Genomic DNA, 24,599 nt, shown 5'->3' on the forward strand with positions numbered 1-24,599 from the left:
ACTCTGATATTACCCTGCAAAAATCGCGAATACTCCATGCATGCATGTATGGAGTACTCGCTAAGGACCAACCGAGTGCTCCAAAATTAACCACAATTCATACAAAAAATATGGTCCAATTAACATTGCGATGTCCTAGGACTGGACCATATACTCCAGCTCCGCATTACATCAGAGTAATACATGGAGTACCCACAGTCCAATAAACATCGTGTAGTGATTACAATCGTTAAAAACGAGCAATGATCGGCTTAGAATATGATCGTGTAGAAACATGAGTTGGTCCATTGCTGCATTACTGTGGAGTATAATGAAGTACTCCAGTGGACCACATGATCCAACGATTTTTGCAGGGTAACCTCTGATTTAAGAAACTATTTGCATCACATATTATACTGAACATCCTTCTTAGGTTTATCTATGTAAATAAGTGTATCCTATACCATATCTCAACTTACGATGTCGGTTTCACTTGTTCCGCTAAACTAACATTCGTAGCATCCCTAACTAATAAAGCACGAAAGTATACTGAAACGGGAAAGCTATTTTATAGCAATTTTTTGTCTTTTTGAATGATATATATTTTGATATGCTTATTATTTGAGCTTTCACTGTTCATGTCAACTTGACATCAAAAACTGGGTCAGTGACAATTAAAGTAATGGTAAATAAGACATAAAATTTGGCGGTGCTTAGGGTATCGAGGTAATATTGTGTTGGCTTACCATAGAGAAGGTGCTAGGATGCAGTCATGTGCAAGACATCTAACAAAAAAAAAAAAAAAACTACTTCAGAAGTTATTTTTAAATGCGGTCGCCCTTCGGCAGGGCTTGGGCGAGCCCTCGTAGTTCATTTCGGCCTGTATCCTTGAAAAAATGCATCTGCCTTCGTAGTTCCCATTGTAACCATTTAGCGTAAATGACCCTAGTAAACGGGTTGGGTCCGCCCACATTTCCAAAATTTCATACACTTCTTTAGAGACAATGCCACCGCTCTTTCCCAGCTGAAAGTAGGTGGCACTGTCAATTTTTTCAAAATTGCTTAGACGTGGATCCATACTAACAATATACCAAATAGCTTGGGCTAGGTGAAGTATACTCAGATTTATAGACAAACATCTACGCCTGCAAACTTTCAAATATTTATTATAAATAGGATCAGGAACAAAGAAACGAGAGAGATTACCTTTCAAACCTGTCTAAGCTCAAGCACCAGTACTGTCACGTGGAGCCTCCATATGACACCACAATGCCGTCTTATTACCTGGGAATTTTATGGTGGACTGTCCCCGCAAGCGACATATACTTGAAGTAAAGCCGAGGAAGAACATAACTGGCCTCAAGAAATACGTTGCCATACTCTGGTACGATTTTGGCCCGGTTACTGCAGACGTCGGCAAATAGTAAAACAATTGTTCACCTTCAATTCACACGTATTCTTATTCTCTTTAGTTTACTAGTCGCTGAGCATTTGGCGCAGTAACATCGATTGTATACATCGATCGCAATGTTGACGAATGTTGTTAGCAAAGATCGTTTGTAAGAGTTTTTTCAATGCGCACAAGCGAAAAATATTTTATTTTGGCCAACCCTTTTGGGCAAATACAATGTATTTTATTGTATAAGCCTTTTGCTTGCCATTGTGCGCATTAAAAAATAACGAACGATCTCGTCTTGTTGCTTGCTAATAAGCGAATGCATTACGCAAAACGATGTATTAAGTGATGTGCGGTCATCGCACTCTCACTAACACAACTGCATTTTCATTTTTCCGACGTGTGGGTTACTGTAATATACAGAATCATAACACACCAGATGAAGAGTGTTTCTGTCTTACATGCACCAGCTCTTCACATTCCCTACTCTAAAAACTCATCTAAAAATAGTTTCTGATTTGTCTCAGCCTTTCGTCTTTAAAGAAAAACAAGTAAGGAAGGCTAAGTTCGGGTGTAACCGAACATTACATACTCAGTTGAGAGCTGTGGAGACAAAGTAAGGGAAATCACCATGTTGTAAAAGGAACCTAGGGTAACCCTGGAATTTGTTTGTATGACATGTGTATCAAATGGAAGGTATTAAAGAGTATTTTAAGAAGAAGCGGGCCATAGATCTATAGATGGACGCCATTTAGGGATATCGCCATAAAGGTGGACCAGGCCTGACTCGAGAATTTGTTTGTACGATATGGGTATCAAATGAAATGTGTTAATGAGTATTTTAAAAGGGCGTGGGTCTTAGTTCTATACGTGGACGCCTTTTCGAGATATCGCCATAAACGTGGACCAGGGGTGACTCTAGAATTTGTTTGTACTATATGGGTATCAAATGAAAGGTGTTAATGAGTATTTTAGAAGGGAGTGGGCCTTAGTTCCATAGGTCGACGCCTTTTCGGAATATCGTTATAAAAGTGGACCTGGGTTGACTCTAGAATTTGCTTGTACAATATGGGTATCAAATGAAAGGTGTTAATGAGTATTTTAAAAAGGCGTGGGTCTTAGTTCTATAGGTGGACGCCTTTTCGAGATATCGCCATAAAGGTGGACCAGGGGTGACACTAGAATTTGTTTGTACGATATGGGTATCAAATGAAAGTCGTTAATGAGTATTTTAAAAGGGCGTGGGTCTTAGTTCTATAGGTGGACGCCTTTTCGAGATATCGCCATAAAAGTGGACCAGGGGTGACACTAGAATTTGTTTGTACGATATGGATATCAAATGAAAGTCGTTAATGAGTATTTTAAAAGGGCGTGGGTCTTAGTTCTATAGGTGGACGCCTTTTCGAGATATCGCCATAAAGGTGGACCAGGGGTGACACTAGAATTTGTTTGTACGATATGGGTATCAAATGAAAGTCGTTAATGAGTATTTTAAAAGGGCGCGGGTCTTAGTTCTATAGGTGGACGCCTTTTCGAGATATCGCCATAAAGGTGGACCAGGGGTGACACTAGAATTTGTTTGTACGATATGGGTATCAAATGAAAGGTGTTAATGAGTATTTTAAAATGGCGTGGGTCTTAGTTCTATAGGTGGACGCCTTTTCGAGATATCTCCATAAAGGTAGACCAGGGGTGACTCTAGAATTTGTTTGTACGATATGGGTATCAAATGAAAGTCATTAATGAGTATTTTAAAAGGGCGTGGGCCTTAGTTCTATAGGTGGACGCCTTTTCGAGATATCGCCATAAAAGTGGACCAGGGGTGACACTAGAATTTGTGTGTACGATATGGGTATCATATGAAAGGTGTTAATGAGTATTTTAAAAGGGCGTGGGTCTTAGTTCTATAGGTGGACGCCTTTTCGAGATATCTCCATAAAGGTAGACCAGGGGTGACTCTAGAATTTGTTTGTACGATATGGGTATCAAATGACAGGTGTTAATGAGTATTTTAAAAGGGAGTGGGCCTTAGTTCTATAGGTGGATGCCTTTTCGAAATATCGCCATAAAGGTGTGCCAGGGGTGACTCTAGAGTTTTTGTGTACGATATGGGTATCAAATGAAAGGTGTTAATGAGTATTTTAAAAGGGTGTGGGCCTTAGTTCTATAGGTGGACGCGTTTTCGAGACATCGCCATAAAGGTGGACCAGGGGTGACTCTAGAATTTGTTTGTACGATATGGGTATCAAATGAAAGGTGTTAAAGAGTATTTTAAAAGGGATTGGGCCTTAGTTCTATAGGTGGATGCCTTTTCGAGATATCGCCATAAAGGTGGGCCAGGGGTGACTCTAGAATTTTTTTGTATGATATGGGTATCAAATGAAATGTGTTAATGAGTATTTTAAAAAGGCGTGGGCCTTAGTTCTATAGGTGGACGCCTTTTCGAGAAATCGACATAAAGGTGGACCAGGGGTGACTCTAGAATTTATTTGTACGATATGGGTATCACATGAAAGGTGTTAATGAGTATTTTAAAAAGGAGTGGGCCTTAGTTCTATATGTGGACGCCTTTTCGAGATATCGCCATAAACGTGGACCAGGGGTGACTCTAGAATGTGTTTGTACGATATGGGTATCAAATTAAAGGTATTAATGAGGGTTTTAAAAGGGAGTGGCCCTTAGTTGTATATGTGAAGGCGTTTTCGAGATATCGACCAAAATGTGGACCAGGGTGAACCAGAAGATTTTCTGTCGGGTACCGCTAATTTATTTATATATGTCATACCACGAACAGTATTCCTTCCAAGATTCCAAGGGCTTTTGATTTCGCCCTGCAAAACTTTTTCATTTTCTTCTACTTAATATGGTAGGTGTCACACCCATTTTACCAAGTTTTTTTCTAAAGTTATATTTTGCGTCAATAGACCAATACAATTACCATGTTTCATCCTTTTTTTCGTATTTGGTATATAATTATGGCATTTTTTTCATTTTTCGTAATTTTCGATATCGAAAAAGTGGGCGTGGTCATAGTCGGATTTCGGCCATTTTTTACACCAATACAAAGTGAGTTCAGATAAGTACCCGAACTGAGTTTAATAAAGATATATCGATTTTTGCTCAAGTTATCGTGTTAACGGCCGAGCGGAAGGACAGACGGTCGACTATGTATAAAAGCTGGGCGTGGCTTCAACCGATTCCGCCCTTTTTCATAGAAAACGGTTATCGTTCTAGAAGCTAAGCCAAATTTCACAAGGATTGGTTAATTTTTGTTCGACTTATGGCATTAAAAGTATCCTAGACAAATTAAATGAAAAAGGGTGGAGCCACGCCCATTTTGAAATTTTCTTTTATTTTTGTATTTTGTTGCACCATATCATTACTGGAGTTGAATGTTGGCATAATTTACTTATATGCTGTAAAGATATTAACTTTTCTTATAAAATTTGAATTAAAAAAAATTTTTTTTTTAAAAGTGGGCGTGGTCGTATTCCGATTTTGCTAATTTTTATTAAGCAGACATAAAGTAATAAGAGTAACGTTCCTGACAAATTTCATCATGATATCTTCAACGACTGCCAAATTACAGCTTGCAAAACTTCTAAATTACCTTCATTTAAAAGTGGGCGCTGCCACGCCCATTGTCCAAAATTTTACTAGTTTTCTATTCTGCGTCATAAGCTCAACTCACCCACCAAGTTTCATCGCTTAATGCATATTTGGTAATGAATTATCGCACTTTTTCGATTTTTCGAAATTTTCGATATCGAAAAAGTGGGCGTGGTTATTGTCCGATATCGTTAATTTTAAACAGCGATCTGAGATGAGTGCCCAGGAACCTACATACCAAATTTCATCAAGATACCTCAAAATTTACTCAAGTTACCGTGTTAACGGACAGACGGACGGACGGACGGACGGACGGATATGGCTCAATCGAATTTTTTTTCTTTACTGATGATTTTGATATATGGAAGTCTATATCTATCTCGATTCCTTTATACCTGTACAACCAACCGTTATGCAATCAAAGTTAATATACTCTGTGAGCTCTGCTCAACTGAGTATAAAGAGATGCTAGTACGGTACCCAGTATTATTTTTAGTTGCGGTATCTCCACCGGAATGAAAAGCTGTCAGTTTCTCTAATTAGCAGCAATAAACTTTACTTTCGATAACCTTTCCAGAAATAGGCAACAACGAAAGAGCAACCTACATGTTGAAAGAAATATTTAAATCTAAACAAATTTATTGAAAGAATATTATTGAAGAGTTTTTCGTAAAATAAAACTATAAACCAGTTGAGAACTACACAGTTTGAAGTAGGAATGCAATATACGTTATATATTACATTTTCTTAAGTTCACTTTTTATAAATAATGTTACGAATATTAGCAAAACTAAGGAGTGCTGCCAGCTCTAAGCCGATCTAAGCAGTGACGTGAATGCACATCAATAATTCAATCATTATGTATCTACATAAACGAATCAATAATTGCGTCTACACTTATGTACACATTCCGACGAGCAACATTTACATACAAGGCAGCGAGAGATGAGATGTCACACACCGATGAATTTACTTGTACGCTTATGTGTGTGCGGGAGACTGTAAACTACAAACACATGCATATACCTTATCTGAGTTGTCACAAGAGAGAGCAATAATTTGTGCACGTAGTTGTGGCTGGCGATTTTGTAGCCGAAACAACTAGTAACTTCTGGAAATCGAAGAGCCTAGAAGTATGCAGCGTAAACTATAAAAGCGATGCAGGCGAGTAAGAAGTAATTCAGTTTGATTTGAGTTGTCAAGCAGTTTGATTAAGACGATATCTAGCGAGCAATAGCAGTGTTATTTTGAATAGTAGAGTTTCATTGAGCTATCAATCAGTGTGGTTATTAATCAAGCTATTCGTTGCAAATTTAGTGATTCGAACTTAGCAGAGGATTGCAAATAAGAGGATTTACAAGCAAATTCGTTACAATAACTACAAACTTTAACAGCACAATATTTAAACCTTTCACATACATAATTCTCTCTCCCCACAGATCTTTCAGAAATACGATGAGAAAGCGCTCTCCAAAGTGGTACCCGTAGTTGGTGAGTTGAGCGAGGTGAATTTCGGTTTTAGCGAAGCATTGCTGAACGAGCTCATCGAAAAGGTTAATGTCATCTATCATAGCGCTGCGACAATTAAATTCAGCTCACCTTTGCGTACAGCAATCAAAACTAATTTGACTGGCACAATGCGCACCATTGAATTGGCGAAGAAATTGAGAAATCTCTCCTCTTACATTTATCTTTCGACTGCGTTTTGTAATAGCAATAATCGTGGTTTGATTATCGAAGAAGTTTACAAGTCACAATTCGACCCATATGATATGATGAAAATGGCTGAAGATGATGCCCAATGGGAAGATTTTACAGATGAGAAATGCAAAGCAATTATACGCGATCACCCTAATACATATACGTTTACAAAGAATTTATCAGAGAATTTGCTTATGGCAGAGATGTCTGGATTGCCAGCGGCTATTGTGCGGCCATCGATTGGTGAGTTGAAAGCATTCCATATAAATTGGCGTGATTTGTTGTTGGAGTTGTTATTTCCCTGTTATTAACTTGGCTTGAAATAAAAAATTTTAATATTTAATATGGCGAAATAGGTGAACTCTAAACCAGCAAAAAAGTGGCTTTTGGCTTTTGTCCTCACAAAACTTTTCCTCATTAACTTTTTATTTTATCGGTTTTTTTTGTAATTTTGCAAAGATTTTTTAGTATGATAAATTTCTAAAACGGACCCACTCGCATTATATAACTTAGCGAGCGAATCCTTTGGGCTTATATTCGTACAGCTCACCACGCGATGGAGCATAAATTTTCCGGAAACCTTTTTCCCCGAATATTCCATGTTGTTCTTGTTGTTGTAGCGATAAGGTTATTCCCCGAATGCTTTGGGGAGTGTTATCGATGTCATGGTCCTTTGCCGGATACAGATCCGGTACGCTCCGGTAACACAGCACCATTATGGTACTAGCCCGACCATCTCGGGAACGATTTATATGGCCACATTAAACCTTCAGGCCATCTCTCACTCCCCACCCCCAAGTTCCATGAGTAGCTTGGGGTCGCCAGAGCCTCGTCTGTTAGTGAAACGGGTTGACAATTGGGTTGGAGAAGCTATATATTGCGCTACACAAGCCCTTGAACCCCCCGAATATTCCATCTTCTTTCGTTGTTTTTTTTTTTTTTTTTGTAACCTATAAAACGGGAGTCCTCTCTTCTAGGCCGAAGCTCTTCCTCAAAGTTTGCAATAGATTGCAGTCACTAAATGTGCACCACAATAGTGATGTGGATCCAGGATCACAGTGGCGTGCCGCGGACTGTATTGCAGATCAGCTAATGAGGAAAGTCACCGAACTGACTGAGGTTAAAGGCACATCACTGCTTTTTGTTGTTGTTGTCGCGCTAAAGACACTCGGCGTCTGCTTAAGAAAGAGGACTCGCCACGGGTAGGTGAGGTTGACAATTTGGTTGGAGAAGCTATAAATTGCACTGTCTACCCTTTGAAAGGGTTGCACTAAACACCCCTTTATTTATTTCGGTGTTTTAGTCCCCTCTCGCGACATAGGCATACCTGCCGTGGGTATGTTCTGTGCTGGGGGTACACATCGCTTCTCCTCTTACCACGTGCGAACCATTCGTATATCTTATATAGAAGCTGTAGGAATGAGGAGAAGATAGAAAGTGTTGAACATTTCCTAGCCATACCTGTTGTTGCTTACGAATTCTTTGACAACAAGACAGTGAAAAAGTTTAGTGTATCTCTTAATGCTGGATTCTAGGGTTATAGATGACTATATTTCAATCCGTTGGTAGCCACAAAGGATTTATAAGGAGCAGATAATTTTTACAGAAGTCTGATATTCTATTGGGATACTTTTAATTAGCTTGAGTAATTAAATTTTTATACGAGATAATAAATGAAATATCTAAACCAAAATTTAACCTAAACTTTCTCCTTTCCTATTCCACAGTTTACGGTACCTTGGAGCATCCGATGAAAGGCTGGGTCGGCAATGCCAATTCTGGACATCTTGGCTACTTGGCGGGCTTCGTCAAAGGCATTTTCCGCACAATGTCTGGACGTGCCTCAGCCATTATCGATATCATACCTTGCGATTTTGTGATTAATTCTTCATTAGTGATGGGCTGGTATGTCGGCACACATCACGTCGAACAACCCGAGGTGATACATTGTACATCGGGTGAGGTGAATCCGTTAACCTTAAAAGAATTTTGTGTGATTATGAATGATAGCGTTTATCGCCATCCGCCCAATAATTTCGTATGGAAACCAGCGACAAAACTACGCAATGGTTGGCGTTATAATTTATTCTTTTATTTATTTCACATAATACCTGCGCTGGCGTATTCTATACCAGAGAAACTATTTGGCATTGGAATGCCGCATCATACGTGAGTACATGAAGAGAAATGAGTGGCTTAAACAGTGGTGGCCATACCAACAAAGACACATTTCATAGTAGTCAGCATTGGTGTGCCATAAGGCATAACACAAAATAGCTTCTAATCAAGGGCAAAGCACATCGCTTAGCGCTGGAAGTACTTCCTATGCTCCTTTATTCAATTTATAACTGAATTGAATCTAAATAAGGACATCACTGTTATAGATTTGAGATTTCGAAAAACTTGTGTAAATTTTAAACTAACTTTTTTATTCTTATTCTTCTGTATTTACAGTGCCTTAGATTATATGCGCGTATTTCAGAAGGGCACCAAAGCTTTTGAATACTTTATGGATAAAGATTTTCGTTATTCATTTAAAAATGCTTTACGTATTATGTCTATTATGCACGAGAGTGATAAAAAACGTTATAATTTCGATTCTAGTCTTTGCGATTGGTCTGAATTTATTGATCGTTGTTTGATCGGTGTACGACGTTTCTACTTTAAGGAAGCAGCAGAGACCACAGCGTGGCACCGCATGTATTGGAGAGTGTTAGTAGTACATTCATTTTTTTAAGTTTCTTATATATTTATTTATTGAAATATTTCTTATTCTCTCTTCAATCGCAGGTTCAATGTTATACACTATGTTGGCTTTGCCGTTCTATTCATAGCTATCTTTGGCGTTTGCGCATTGATCTTTGGTGTGCCCATAGGACTAACTTTGGCGCTAGCTATATGGGGCTTTCTCGTGTGGTTATAAAAGCCGAGTGGCAGATTGAGAGAGAAAATTTGTTGACAGCGTGAATTTTGTATAGCTGTTGCTGCTGCTAAAGTCTTTTTTCACTTTATTCCACAGCACGCTCTTTTTAGTTTCTAACTAAGTTTTAAGAATAGTGATAAAAGAAAATATCTAACAAAAAAGTTAACAAATTAAATTTATTAAAATATTTAATATTTAAAAGAGCAATGAGTAAATAACAAAATATTTAATTTTTATTTTGGCGAATTTTCAGTAGCATTTTAACTAATTTAACTATTACAAATAAAAGAGTAAGTTATAGAAAAAAAAAAAGAAAAATAAAGCAAATGATACAAAGAAAAAGAAAAATAAAGCAAAAAACTGTATAAAATATATAAAAACAAATCTTTTCCTATTTTAAGTTTGCTTAACAATAGCTTTTTAAAAACAAAACATTTTTAATAAAATTTAAATTAAAACAAAACTTTTAAAAAAATTATGACTCATTTTCTTGTAAATTTCTCTAAGAACTTAACGTTGGCCTACTCTTTTAAAAAGTTGAAACAATTTTTATATCGGCTTTATTTCAGTACAATTTGTTTTTTATTTTATTTTAAAAGCAATATGTATTCTAAAAAAATTATAACAATTAAAAGTTATAATATTAAACAATTTATTTACATGTTTTTCAAAAAATATTCTTATTCAATATAGGGAAGCATAACTTAATATTTTGGAAAAAATAGTTTTATCTAATATGGTGTTAAACTGGATTTCGCAAAACCAAATTTAAAAGTTTCCAAAGAGAATATGTTTATTAAATATTGTTTGTAAAACAAATATAAATATATTTAATTATTTATGAAGTTGAAAAAACAAAAACTATTTTTCTATTAATCTAATTCTTAGACTTTTTTGTTTACAGCAGGGACCGCGAACAATGATTTTTTATATTTTCAGTGCAAAATATTAAAGGCTTCCAAAAATCGGAAAACACAATTTAAAAAAAATGCCTGAAGGAATTAGACTTTTAATTAAATTTAAAATTTTTTGCCTAATTCAAAAACTAATTTTATTTTTTATTTGATTAAACAGAAGTTATTATAGCAACTTTATTTTTTTTAATTCATAATTAGATGGCATTGTTTTTAAGTTTTAATTTTATTAAAAGAAAAAAAATATTTAAATTTTTTTTCAATATTAAAAACTTATTCTGATTTTGATTTATCCACCTCATGTTTAATTTTTTATTTCCAATTTTTTATTCTTTTTCAAAATTGTTTTATTCTTGCATTCCTTTTATCAAATACAATAGTTATTTATTTAATTTAACTAAACATTTATTTGTAGTGCGATTTTATTTAACTCTAAACATTCTTAGTTTTTTAGTTTTTTTTTTTTCTAATCAGAAACATTTTAATATCAAAATTAAAAATTGTATAGAGTTAAATTTTTTTAATTCAAGGCACGGAAACTAAAATTTGTTTTCCGTGATAGTTTTTTTTTATCAAAAATAATATATAATCACATTGTTTACCCCCACATTCATAAAAAAATAGTAATGGTTTATGAAGCTCGCCTGCATACCTTTTTGAAATATATTAATTTTAATACAAATTTCCAATTATAAGAGTTTTGTAACCCGTTTTTAGGTTTTTATGGATAATTCATTCATTCATTAATCAGAAATATTAATTATATTTGAGTTTTATTTCTTTAGCAGTGCAATTGACTCAAAACAAAATCCGATCAAAAAACTAAAAATTAAAAATAATTATCTAATTAAAATCAAATAAGCAAATCTCACAAATATATTTAAACAACGTGACATCGGGACGAACAAGGTGACAGTTTGTTCGATTATACATTGTAAATCTCTTCAAAGCCAGATGGATAAAACCAGTCAGTAAACTCCTTTTTAGAGCAATTACTTGAAATTTCAATGTGACGATTACACAGAATTTTTAACTTGAAAAGGAATTATTATTGCTGATTTTTGCGGTCCCTGGTATAAATTCGCTTTGTTTGAGAAATTAGATTTTTTTCATTTAAATATTAGAAACTAGACATAATTTAAAAATGTAAAGAAAACAGACAAATAACACTCCCCCATCTATAAAAAAAAAAAAAAATAATAATTTATAATAATAACTAGAAATTTTTGTCTAAAAGTTAAAAAACAGGTATTTACAAAGGTAAATAATAAAAATTACGAAGCTAAAAAATAGATAATAAAAATAATAAAAAGTAATTTATAGATTAATTTGACATTTATTCGCAAGTACGAGTATCCTCGTAAGTAGAAAATTATGTTATAACTTTAGTGATTTAAGTATAGAAATAAAAAAAAAAAACGTACCTACGTATAAGTATGTATGTACATATAACGTGCAATTTAACATTTAATAAAAATTCTTAATTATGGACAGACCAAATAGAGAGCACTTTTCTCATAAGAATTGCAACCTAAGCTCGGCAATAAATATGAAATCGATATCACTTATAATTACAACTACTTCAGCAATTCTGACAGATATTTTGGAGAAATTACGTTAGTCTTTAATTTCTCAGCCATATATTACAAAAATTGTAAGATATGGATATTTTTGCTAACATGGAGTGTTCGACTATTTAACGAATGTTATTACAAGTGCAGAACTTAACCGCACTGGAACAATATACTATAAAAGCGTGCAATTACTGGCATATACTGATGACATTGATATCATCGGCCTAAACACCCTCGCTGTTAGTTCTGCTTACTCCAAACTGGAAAAAGAAGCGGTAAAGATGGTTTTGATGGTGAATGAGGACAAAACCAAGTACCTGCTGTCATCGAGCAAAGAGTCAGCGCATACGCGCCTTGGCAACCACGCTACTGTTGGCAGCCATAATTTCAAAATAGTAAAAGATTTCGTTTATTTGGGAACCAGCATCAACACTAGCAACAACATCAGCACAGAAATCCAGCGAAGAATCAATCTTACCAATAAATGCTACTTTGGACTAGGTAGGCAATTGAAAAGCAAAGTCCTCTCTCGGCGAACGAAAATCATACTCTACAAGTCACTTATCGTACACGTCCTGTTATATGGGGCAGAAGCATGGACCATGACGAGGCTGTTCTTGTACTAAAGGTAATCTAACCAAATCTCAACCCAGAAAGTTGGTTTTGTAGTTGATTGGCGCAGTGCTCGGCGTTTAGTGCAATGCGTTTAATGTGGACAATGAAACTGAACTACTCTGTTGATTGCTGCGAATGGATGTTGACCAGTGATTGCTTCATTCAGCTCCTGCCTTTGATCAATCACTAGCAGGAGAGGGTTATGATATTTGAAGATTTGTCTGCATATAGCATATTATTTAAGGTACTGTCAGCTTAAAACCCCTACCTACATCGCCATTATCTACAGGTGTTTCATCAGCTACAATCGATGTAGTATGTCCTCAATAAGGAAATCCCGAAAAAAACAGTCTTTTCTTTCAGAGGATATCGCTTGCATTCATTATTTGCCCTGTTTTCGCTCCGCAATTCTCATCGGAACTTTTACTGGTGATGAATCTGCAGACAATGAAATCTGCATATGTACATATGTTTCAGCAAAGAAATTGAAATTATAAGAAGGTTGAACTCGCTGCTTCAAAATTCAGCGAGAAAACAAAAATTTTCTGAAAGAGCAGGTTAGTGGAGTTCACCATACTCTTTGGCTCGTCTTTCGCACCGCGCGGCGAAAACGAATTCTAATTGAATTTTCGTGATTTTCATGTAGTTTTGTTTTGGATTTGGTCGGTCGCGCAGTTTTTGGTTTTATTTAAATAATTATTCACTGATAAATAATTATTTATCAGTGAATAATTATTTAAATATGTTCAAAGTTCTAAGTGTTCTTAAAAAGTGAAGTGATTTAAAGGATTAGAAAAATAAATTGTGAATAAAAAGTGAAATAAAAGAAACTGTGAAGTGAAGTGCAAATTTAAGCAGTGTCGGCCATTGCTGAAAACAATAAGAAGAAAAGAAATACGAAGTAATTCTTTCAAAACTGAATTAATAAGTGGTGGTCGTTTAGTAAAATTTAAGTAATCAAAGTAAAAAACCGTTTTGAGTGAAATAAAGAAATATGAAATATTGTAAATAATATCAAAAAGTGGTCTGAAAAAATATTTGTGAAATTTGTGTTGTGTTGTTGATTTAAATGTCGGCCATTGCTGAAAGATGTAGCAAAACAAAAATGTGCAAAAGGAAGAAGTGTGAAAGTGTGACAAAGGAAAGAAGTGTTTGTATTTTAATTTTGAAATAATTGCCAAAATAAGTGTTTATATTATATTTATGTTGCATAAGTTGTATTTGAAAGCTGTGCAACAATATATAAATAAGCAAGTATTTTGGTTTCCATCAAATCAACACAAAGGTGAAGCTAGTGAACTGTGTACATATGTATGTACATATATAGTGAAGCAGTGTGTGAGAAAATTAAAAAGTAAACAAAGATACCAAAACAAGTACAAGTTTTTGGTGTTTGAAAACTAATAACAATTGCCAAAACAAGTGTTTAATTATACTTTGTTTGCATTAGTTGCATATGAAAACTGTGCAAAAACATATAAATAAGCAAATGTTTTGGTTGCATCAATGGGTTTTTGTAATTTGTTTGTTTGGGATCAGATGAAGGCGGGAACGAAAGAGAATTTTTTCTACTATTTCTAAAGTGCGAAATATGAGATGGCTATACTCACCCTCGTGCGTAAAAGGAGATGCATACATGTGTCCGTACGAACACCAAAAAATTCGTTTCATATTTTTGACGGATACGCGCTTATTTTTATGAGCGCCTGGCAGGCATGCTTAACGAACGAAACGATATCATTTCGTTACGATAATCAACGAAGTCACTTCGTTTCGTTTATTAACGTTAAGATCGTCAAATTAACGTTAATTTGGCGTTCTTAACGTTAATAAACGAAACGAAATGACTTCGTTTCGTTTATTAACGTTGATTATCGTAACGAAATGATATCGTTTCGTTCGTTAAGCATGCCTGGCGCCTGGTGAAGTCAAAATTTCCCTTTAAAATCTCTGGCAAAATAAATTAAAGAAATTTGCTTTGGCGAGAAGTAGGAGGGAATGGAAGTTTTCCTCGCCTAAGAATGTGTTAGTTTTGGCCTATACGTACGAGACCAGACGAAAAGTTTGCATGGGTTAGTAGGAAGAATCAAATTTTAAATTTTGTCTGACTTCTTTCTATTTTTTGTTCTTCCTCTTATGTTTGTGATTTTCAGAATGAGACGTTGGCGGGAATGTAAGATTTCCTCGGCAAAAAATTTAAGATTGTATTAGTTTTGGCCTATATGTACGAAGCCGTACAAAATGTTTGAATGTGTTGGTAAGAAGAATCGACACAAAATCAAAATTTAAGATTTTGTATCTGGTTTGTGCTTGTGGATGAGGCGAAGGCGGGTATGGAAGTTAGGAAAAATGCTTGCATATTTTAGCGACATTTGCTAATTTATATGGGCATTTTTATAATTTCATCTAAAAAAAATAAAAAAGGATGAACTAGAGCGGGCTTCGAACCCACCAGATCGTACAACAATGTACTTGCCTACCCAGCTGTGCCACAATAGCTTGTTAACTTTGATAGCCTAACAGGTAGTTATAAGGATGAGTTTCAATCTAGTGAATGGTGAATGGTGAGTGAATGCGTGGGACATATATATAATTTCTAACTTGGAAACATATTTATATGTTGTACAAAGGAGATAGCTCTATTATCCTCTTTGGTTTGTATAGTACTTTTTACTTATCAGCATTCATTAGAGATGCGAAATGCAATACTTAACCATGTACCATATGACGTAGGCGGGAATGTAAGATTCCTCGCCAAAATCTAATGTTGTGTTAGTTTTGGCCTATATGTACGCGGCCGGACGAAATGTTTGAATGTGTTGGTAATAAGAATCGACACAAAATCAAAATTTAATATTTTGTCTAGAGTTGTGCTTTTTCGTTCATTTCAGAGATTCGAATCTTTCGTTCTTTTTCTGATGAACGAACAAGTTGTTCTTTTTGTTCATCTGTTCTTTTTTTTTCAAGCAAATTTGTTCACTGCTGCTTGCACCCGCGAAAAAAGCCAACAAGTATAGATGGCGGTGTGTATGCAGCAATGCTTTGTATAAGAACTAAAAGAACAAATAGAACCGAAATCGAAGATCTAGTTCACTTGTTCAGTTGAGAGACCCGGTCAATTGAACAAGTTCAGAACGAAACAACCCAACTCTAATTTTGTCTCTGGTTTGACTTTTGTGCTTGTGGATGAGGAGAAGGCGGGTATGGATGTTAGGAAAAATGTTTGCATATTGCGACATTAGCGACATTTGCTATTTTATATGGTCGCCTATTACCATGCTAGCTTTCGATGGCCTCTTTTACCATTGAGAACAATTTCAAACAATTGAAAGGAAATTTCAAACAATGTTTGAATTCTGTGTGGCCTTTTGATGATTTTGGTTGTTGATTGATTGATTGATTTTGTTTGGATGATTTAAAGAAGAAAAAAAATAAAAATAAATAAAATGTGGTATTCGAACCCTGAATCATCAAAAGTTGCGTGCGCAGCGGGGCGAGGACATATTGAATTATGAATGAAAGTTTGTTAATTACCACACACCTAAGAATTTAAGGCCACCACGGTTAAAATCAATTGGTGGAAGTAAACAAGTACCATAATTACTTGCTAAAAAGCACCCCAATTTCGGCATAGATTGTACCGAAAGAGAAACAAAGTAGGCAAGACAAGATGATTTTTATTCAATTTATTTGTATTTTGACATTTCTCCCATTATCAAACATTACGAATGAAAGTTTGTTAATTGCCACACACCTAAGGATTTAAAGGCCGCCGCGGTTAAAATCAATTGGTAGAAGTAAACAAGGAATATAATTTTTTGCCGAAAAGCACCCCAATTTCGGCATACATCTTACCGAAAGAGTAACAAAGTAGACAAGATTCTAGGCAATATCATTTTTATTCATTCTTTTTATTTGTATTTTGACACTTCTCATATTTTACGCGGCGAAAATATGCTCGCCGCGGCTTGCATTTGGTGAATTTGGCAAACACGAAAAATAGTGTGTGGCATGTGGTGAACTCCACTAATTTGTTCTTCTGGACTCAACTCGCCAAAAAAACTGTTATACCGACGTGTTCAACCTTCTTATAATTTCAATTTCTTTGGTTTCAGTGTCCTAATAAAACGAGGCTGATTTTAGACAACACAACAAATTCTCCTCACACAAACGCAACAAATACGAACTATGTAGATAATAATGCAAAGGCGCCTAAAAGTATGCAATAGTTATAGTTTTAGAAGAAGCTACTGAAAAGTGTGGCATACTGACTGAATGATCACAGTCGTGCCTTTTCTCGTATGAAAATTAAATAAGTTTTTGGAAAAAGTAGAAAATTAGATATATCCTGAAATCCATGTCAAAATTTTATCTCACTAATTTATATGCCAAGTAAAAGTATTGTTACGCTTTTTTTTGCTGTTTCGGTGGTAAAATTTAAAAGTTTATGAGAAATAAAACATGAACTAAAAACTTTTATTTTTTTTTTAAATTTTGCATTGTTTTAGTTCTACAGCAGCTGTTTTTTTTATTTTATTTAACACTCCTACTTATGGCAAAGTGCGGTTTTGAGGTTAAACTCAAATATTTCATAAACAAAATACATGGAAAGCATGTGTTTGTATGTTTGTCGAGCCTTCGTATTCACCACCATGAATGTCATTTACCTTTCATTTGTCAAATTGCACCATTTGGCCCCGAGAGCCAATTTAATAGGGGTTTTTTTTAATAAATTTTTGCCTAAGTAAATGGTAAAGCCTTAATAGAGTTACTCCTACCCCCAGAAAATGTTCAACGTTTATAGTGCATGCAAAAAACATATATGGCTACCCCGTGTATTAGTTGATTTTCACAAACGCGCTGTCAATGATAATAAAAATTCATTAGCAATTATTTCCTTCATTTAAATTTTCTTCGCTAAAAATATGTGAAGTTATGAAAATAAATTTTCACGATCAGCTGGTTTAGCACTGCCACACCGCCATTTTTTGCAGGGTAAAAGTGTAACGCTTTTGCGTTGCGAACAGGCAACAATTTTCACAAAATAACGAAATACCCCGTAAAGGCGTTACCTGCTTTTTAGAACAAAACAAAATATATTTACAACCCTTGCGCGGCGTACAAAAAGCGTAACAATTTTGCCAGAATAGAAAACGCTATAAGTATCTACTACTTTTTAATTTTTTGAGATTCCGTATGGTTCATGTTGCTACGCCACAAAAAACGGCACGAGGCGATCAACCACTTTCTGCTACTAAAACTTCGCCTACTTTTGCGCCAATCCAGTTCAACTTTGGCTGCGGTACGCGTTGGTCGTATTTTCTTACTTTGTTTGTGTGTAAATAAAAGTTGTTGCGGTTGACTCATCGTAAAAATATTATTCCCAGACGCGTTTTTGCATTGTTGATACAAATTTAAGAAAAGGTAAAAAATACATATAAATAAAAATTACTACATAAGCCGCTCAGAAAAAGATACTAAAGTAACACCAAATCGAATGAAGATCGCTTGACTTTGAAGTTGTGAATTTTTCATTTTTTTTATTTAATAATTTGGGAAAATTTTAAACAACGTGACATCAGAACGGACAAGGCGACAGCTGTTTCGATTATACCTTGTAAATCTCTGCAAAGCCTTTTCCCCCGGGAGTGGGAGTCGAACCCGTTTTCAGTTTTTATTTTAATTTTTTTTCGACCGCTTCTTAATTTTATCGTGTTGGGTTATTAGTTTTATTCTTGTGAAAATGCTTAAGTTTTTGTTGTCTTCTCAGCACCGGTTGAACAGTGAACTATTGTATTCATTTATTTGCATTTACTTGTATGTGGAGCATTCCATGCAGTGTGGCCACAACAAAAGAATTCAACTAAATAAAGCTTCATCAAAAATAGCGATTAAAAAGGTCTTATTTTTGGTAATTCTTTACTTTAGGGTACAACTGCTAAAACTCGTCCAAAAATATGGGGGGAAGTGTCAAAAGACGCGTTTTTATCCCAGGACCACGAATTCGAAAGCGGAAATTTTATTTCTGTCAAAAGATATTTCCAAAAAACCGCAATTTGGCCCCGGGCGCTCCGAAACGGGGAGTGGGAAAATTACAAGAACCACATGAAAATTTTCAATTTTGTTTGCAAATATCTCCCAAAAGATATAAAATTTCCAATTTCCGCTTTCGGATTCGTGATCCTGGGTCCAAAGCGCGTCTTTTGACACCTCCCAATATTTTTGGACGAGTTTTAGCAGTTGTACCCTAAAGTAAAGAATTACATTATTTTTTCTCAAACTTTTCTTGAGCTCATGCCAAAAGTATTTTATTTACACATGCACTAATCTACAATAAAACCAAATTATTTAATCTATTTGTTCACATATGCCCCTCCCTATGAATATATATATTATTAGCTGTCAAAACTAACGGTAAGAGCCACCTTTCCTATGATTTGGTTGACATTTCACTTTGATTTCGTGCTTCCTTGAGATAATTCCAGGTATAGGAAAGAAATATATACAATTTGCAAAATTTATTTCATTACTGATTAGGAATAAGCAAAGAAATTGGGGCATATTCACAGTAAAAATTTAGTAGGTACCTACTTAAAATTGTCGAGCTTTTTAAAGAGATATGTAGCTCGTATGAAATTATCTAAAAAAAAAACAGTACCTGGTCTAGCCGTTTAACATATGTATTTTAAAGAATTAAGTTTCCCATATCGGTAATTATGAACAGATTTTAGAAATTCCGAGTTTTTTCCTCGAGAATGTCATTTGAAAGCCAATAATCTAGTTTCTAGGGATAGGATATATGTAAACATTAACTATTGTGGGCATTGTGAATGAAACTAAGTGTGATATCTTCTGCATAGACGTCAAAATTCCAAAGTGATTGGATCACCTGATTTGTAATTGACTATCGCTGTCTCATTCTGTATCTCTTTCTATCACCCGCCCTATGCGCCGCCATATTGAACACCCTGTCAAAACGCTAAAAAGTAGCCGTATTGAACATCCTGTCAGTCAGTTGACAGATAAGATATCACACTTAGTCATCATTCACAATGCTAAAAAGTAGCCATATTGAACATCCTGTCAGTCAGTTGACAGATAAGATATCACACTTCGTTTCATTCACAATGATTGTGGGTTTTTTGTAGGATAGTGCATGTGTAAACGTGGTCTTAAGCCACAATTAAGTAGGTCAGTTAAATATAAAGGAGCACGACGCAAATTGGAAGAGAAACTCGGCCTCAAATCTCTTCGGAGGTTATCGCGCCTAACATTTATTTTTTTTTATTTTTTATTTAATGGCACTGAAAATCAATGAGGATAGCAACTCATAAAGCGGCCGAAAGTTGTCATTATCCATGGAATGCTTGATCAACTTTATCGATTAGCACATGACGCGTCAGCCGGAGCAGCAACTACGCAACAAAACAAAAATAAAAGCGAATAAACAAAAGAAGCAAATGTGAAAAATTAATAAAATCTAATAAAAAAAAAAAACGCGGCAATGTTGAAGTAAGCTACATACGGTTGATTTGTTTTTTAGGTTTCTTTCGGGCGTGTTGAAGGTGGCACATATTGTAATATTGCTGCAGTTTGAGGATAGCGGTACAAAATAACAGAAGCAAAAAGCGATCAGCAGGAAAATGGCCGAGTAAGTTGAGACAATTTTACTATGTATGTGTAAATGGGCGCCTTCAGAGAACGCTATTTTTGTTGATAATTTGCAAACATGTTTTCGTCGATTAAGTGATCTAAATTTATTTTTATGAACCGCGAGTTGTGCCTAGGCCAAGGTGAATTGAATACCAGGTGTTGTTATCCCAACAGCTGATTTCTTCTTGATTATTTTCCATTCAACGCCTTGTACATTGTGAATTCATATAAGTGAAAAATCTTTCTATTCCTCCATTGCCATGCCTACCAGTCAAATAATTGCTGACAGGGAGAACGGCTTTCGCGAATGGCCAGAGAATGGAAGAAAGGTTTGTTTTTTGCTCGCGGTTAAGAAATTGAAGTGCCATGAATTGCTCACTTGTGTTTCAAACCAACTTTTGTTTCAAATTTATCCACAGAAAATGAGACTAAAAATTAATATTAATTTTTAAAATGTTGTTAATAAATAAAATATGAGTAGCCAGTTAAGCAAACATTTTAAAATATATAAATAACCCAGTGTACAATAGTCGTCTAAAAAATTTTGAAAAACACTAGAGCAAATTAATTAAGTAATCGAACAGCGATTTAACAGTTGATCCAGGCCGTTTACTATTGTGAACGTTTTTTTTTTTCAAACATTCGCCACTTGTATGAATTCACAATGGCCTTGTACAACAATCCTCGTGTTCCAATGAAACATGAACAAGAGACGGATACAGATTTAACATGCAAATGCAACAACAATGTGAACCATAGGGATCTGGTTCATGTTTCATTGGAACACGAGGAATATGTCAGCAAATCGAAATCAATGAAATTTCGCTTTGCCGTAACCTTGTATGGATTTGCCTTGGCCTAGACTGTTAACATTTGTTTTTCTTGAATATCTGCATTGCGGCTTTCGGCATATCTGAATACTTACACTTTGATTATCATGGCTGTTTTTGTTTGCGACTCTGCTCAGTTGTAACGGGCCTTATTTCCAGCACGATATTTTTCCAAAACTGCTGGTGATGTATAACCTTCTAGGGCTGACCGTTGTTCATACAATGCTAAAACTTGTTTCTGAGAATTTTGCGCTAATGGGGGTTGAGTTTAAAAAGATTGTATTTAATTATATATGTACATCAATGTAAACATTATATGAAAGAACTTAGTTATGCACATACATATATCATTATTATGATATCGATTGCGCGTATAGAACTGTTATTATCAATTAGGTTGATATAAAGATAATTAAAAAAATGCAATTGCAAACAAGTATATTCACGTATAATGAACTGGTGCCTTCATACATGGACATTCGTATTCGAAAAGATTATCGACTGCAATCAGCCTGAACTTTCTCTTTAAATAAATATTTATTTTAAGTTAAGTGACGTGAATCAAATTAAAAAATCACAATAGGCGGAAAATGTTAAACCCTGTGCTGGCCGCATACCTCATATACTAGCACGGAAGGTGGCAGACACTTATCTGACATTGAAGTTTTGGGCTAAGATTGAATTTTTATGTATATGTTAGTGCATAATTTAAATTTATAAATTTATGAAAATGTTTCGTGTCGCACGTCAGTGGCAAATCGAACAATGCAGCAGAACAAATGAAATGAGATTGTCCATTGAAGGTAAAAAGAAAAATATGTTTAGTATTAAAAATTAAATTTTGTGGGTACTAAACTGATAAACCTTGACATTTTCTTATCTAAGTTATTCGCAAATAACTTTTTTTTAATATATTTAAAAAATTTTACTTCAAGAGTGGTATAAAAACTCATCTTGTTCAGTTCTTAAGATAAGTAGATATGTCATGTTTTTGAAATTTTCAGCAACGATTGGTAGTTTAAATTTAAGGAAATTCATCTAAAAAATGCAAAATGTCTAACGTGCGTTCTACATAACTCAAAAGTGGAATAAAGTAATCGTCCGGTATATATCTGAAACCTTTTCTACTGACATGCCATAGCAAATGGTTTTGAGTTCGTCTATCGGATGAGGTAGTACCAAAATATATATTAAATTGGGGTTGCTCTTCGAGAGTGGCTGGCCCTCTCCTCGAATGTGTATCTGGAACGAAATGTTTCTCATTAAGCGAAGGTCTTGGTTTCATTGAGGCTGAATGTCTGACCACTTGTATAGAAAAACTGCAATAACTTCCTTACGTTAATTAGAGTCGAATTAGCGCCAAATAATTTTTGTTATGATTATTTTTTTTATTCTTGAGTAAGCGGAAACTTTGCTAACAAGTAAAATTAATGATAGATGTCTAAAGCTTATGTTCAGGCGCTGCCAATTAGCTTATAAATAACGAAGAGCCCTAATTATCTCATGTATAGAAATGCAATTAAGAGATTATACGGACACAAACGTTATTTTAGTTAATGCATATTTTACTTAAAGCTTTGCTTGGATCGTTTTTTTTTTAGTATGAGTATATCCAGAGCATGACAGAGTAGTTAATGTATTCAATGTGTCAAGCAGTTTTTGATCTTGATTCGATCTCTCACTCAAATATGACCTGCTTTTTTATTGACTCAAGTACATAGTATACCATAATAATTTGGCACAATATACATATGTACATATGCCTGAGTAGATTAAAAAAATAAATACTTGGCATGATTTACCTCCGAGGAGATTCAGGCCGAGCTTCTCGTTCAGTTAGCGTCATATATATATATTTTTTTTAATTGAATATGCATTACGTTACACGTATACGCAATTAAAACAAAAGAAAATAATGTCCCCTACAAATTGGTGGTACGGGACCTGCATGTTTTACGCGGACTCCTAGCGGCAGATGCATTTTCACTGAAAAGCTTTCATGCCAGAAATACACTCGGCCTTCGGTGTGGTAAGCGGAACACACTACCACCACACCCCGGTGCTACGTTTAACTTTTTCCTTCGAGGGTTGAGGCCTGCATTTTTAATTCGAACTTCGAACGGCATCCGCTTAACTAGATTAATTTTTATCGCGAAGATTTTAATATCAGAAATACTTTCAGGGAGTTTGCCAAAATACTGCGGAGGAGCAAACCCCTTATAAACATAAATTTTTGTTTCTGAAACATTTCTATGTTTGATGATACCTTGCCCGAACCTGCTTCCTTCGATATGGTAGGCAAGCACATTACTCCCATGCATCAGCAGCGTCCGCAGTTAGTTTTATAGTAAGTTCATAAGCCTACAAGTGTTCGTTTGCATGAAATATGTAGCTCTATGGTTAAGAATAAGATTTATCTTATATGTAAAACTAACATTTTGACAACGCAGTGATATCATTGTGGAACCGTCAAGAAATAATGCAAGATGTCATTTATGTGTGCATGTGTTAATGCGTCTAATTATTTTATTTATTATTAAAAAATCAGCAATAACGCGCTATAACTTTAACTCACTATCCTATCGACAAAAGAAGAAAATGTGCTGTTTAAAACATCCCTTAAATAGGTGTCGATTAAAAAATGTGGATTGAAAACATCATATATACTTAAAATGGTATACAACTTTATTTACAAAAAACGACAGTTTGGACCTACGCGTAACTTTTCATACTCGTACACTGCTACGCGAAAGCACAGACCTATCAGAAACACCAAGCCCCCCTACCGTGTACCGCAAGAGTGAGATTGTTTTAGATGCCTTTTTATATGCTCTCGAGGTGTTTCCCTGCGTACGTAGTGTCTCATGGGAAGAAGCCTTCGACCCAGATGGTTTAATCTTATTTTAGCAACTTGCTCCCTACTTCGCGCTCCTGACTCGCCCAAGCAATGGAGGCTTACTTTTCCCAAGTCATCTCATTTGGAAATACGCTTTCCAGTCTCGCCTTATTTGTTTAGCGACAGAGCGCCGTTCGTGATGCACTCCGACTGAGGTGCTGTATGCTTCGGCCTGCCTAGCGTATTGTACTGGACTGCAAGAGCTTTTCTCAGCATCACAATGGGGCAGAAATAACGTACAACTTAGCTGAAACTCCCTAAACAACAATGAACAGTGAGACTGGTTGGGTAGAGACAACCTGTTCAGCGCTTTTAGCCAAACCTTACTTGAATTATAAAAAACAATATCATTGATTACATTTTTGTTGAAAAACAAGAGTTGGGAGGAGTATGAAATTATAATTACGTATCTTAAATTATAATTTTTCGTTGAAGCTAACTCTTGGGATCCAATTTGTTTATCAGTTTTTTTCTGAAAGTTTGAGGGCGACTGGCTGATTGAATGACAG

General features: G+C 35.2%; 2 protein-coding genes across 6 annotated transcripts in view; both read left to right on the plus strand.

Annotated features, from left to right (window-relative positions):
* Nucleotides 1–11,943, plus strand: part of LOC137243134 (putative fatty acyl-CoA reductase CG8303) — a 51,555-nt gene extending 39,612 nt beyond the window's left edge. For all 5 annotated transcript variants that reach the window (XM_067770453.1, XM_067770448.1, XM_067770451.1 and 2 more), the window contains exons 4-7: nt 6,424–6,928; nt 8,413–8,854; nt 9,140–9,397; nt 9,476–11,943. In XM_067770453.1, the coding sequence (XP_067626554.1) occupies nt 6,424–6,928; nt 8,413–8,854; nt 9,140–9,397; nt 9,476–9,608 (1,338 nt within the window). In that variant the 3' untranslated portion in view covers nt 9,609–11,943. The remainder of the gene's footprint in view (nt 1–6,423; nt 6,929–8,412; nt 8,855–9,139; nt 9,398–9,475) is intronic.
* A 6,036-nt stretch (nt 11,944–17,979) lies between these two features.
* LOC137243135 (putative fatty acyl-CoA reductase CG8306) overlaps nt 17,980–24,599 on the plus strand; it is a 31,306-nt gene continuing 24,686 nt past the window's right edge. The window contains exons 1-2 of the mRNA XM_067770454.1: nt 17,980–18,135; nt 20,255–20,362. Coding sequence (XP_067626555.1) covers nt 20,355–20,362 — 8 coding nt within the window. The 5' untranslated portion in view covers nt 17,980–18,135; nt 20,255–20,354. The remainder of the gene's footprint in view (nt 18,136–20,254; nt 20,363–24,599) is intronic.

This window comes from Eurosta solidaginis, chromosome 3 (genome assembly GCF_040869045.1).
Source record: "Eurosta solidaginis isolate ZX-2024a chromosome 3, ASM4086904v1, whole genome shotgun sequence".
Lineage (NCBI taxonomy): Eukaryota > Metazoa > Arthropoda > Insecta > Diptera > Tephritidae > Eurosta > Eurosta solidaginis.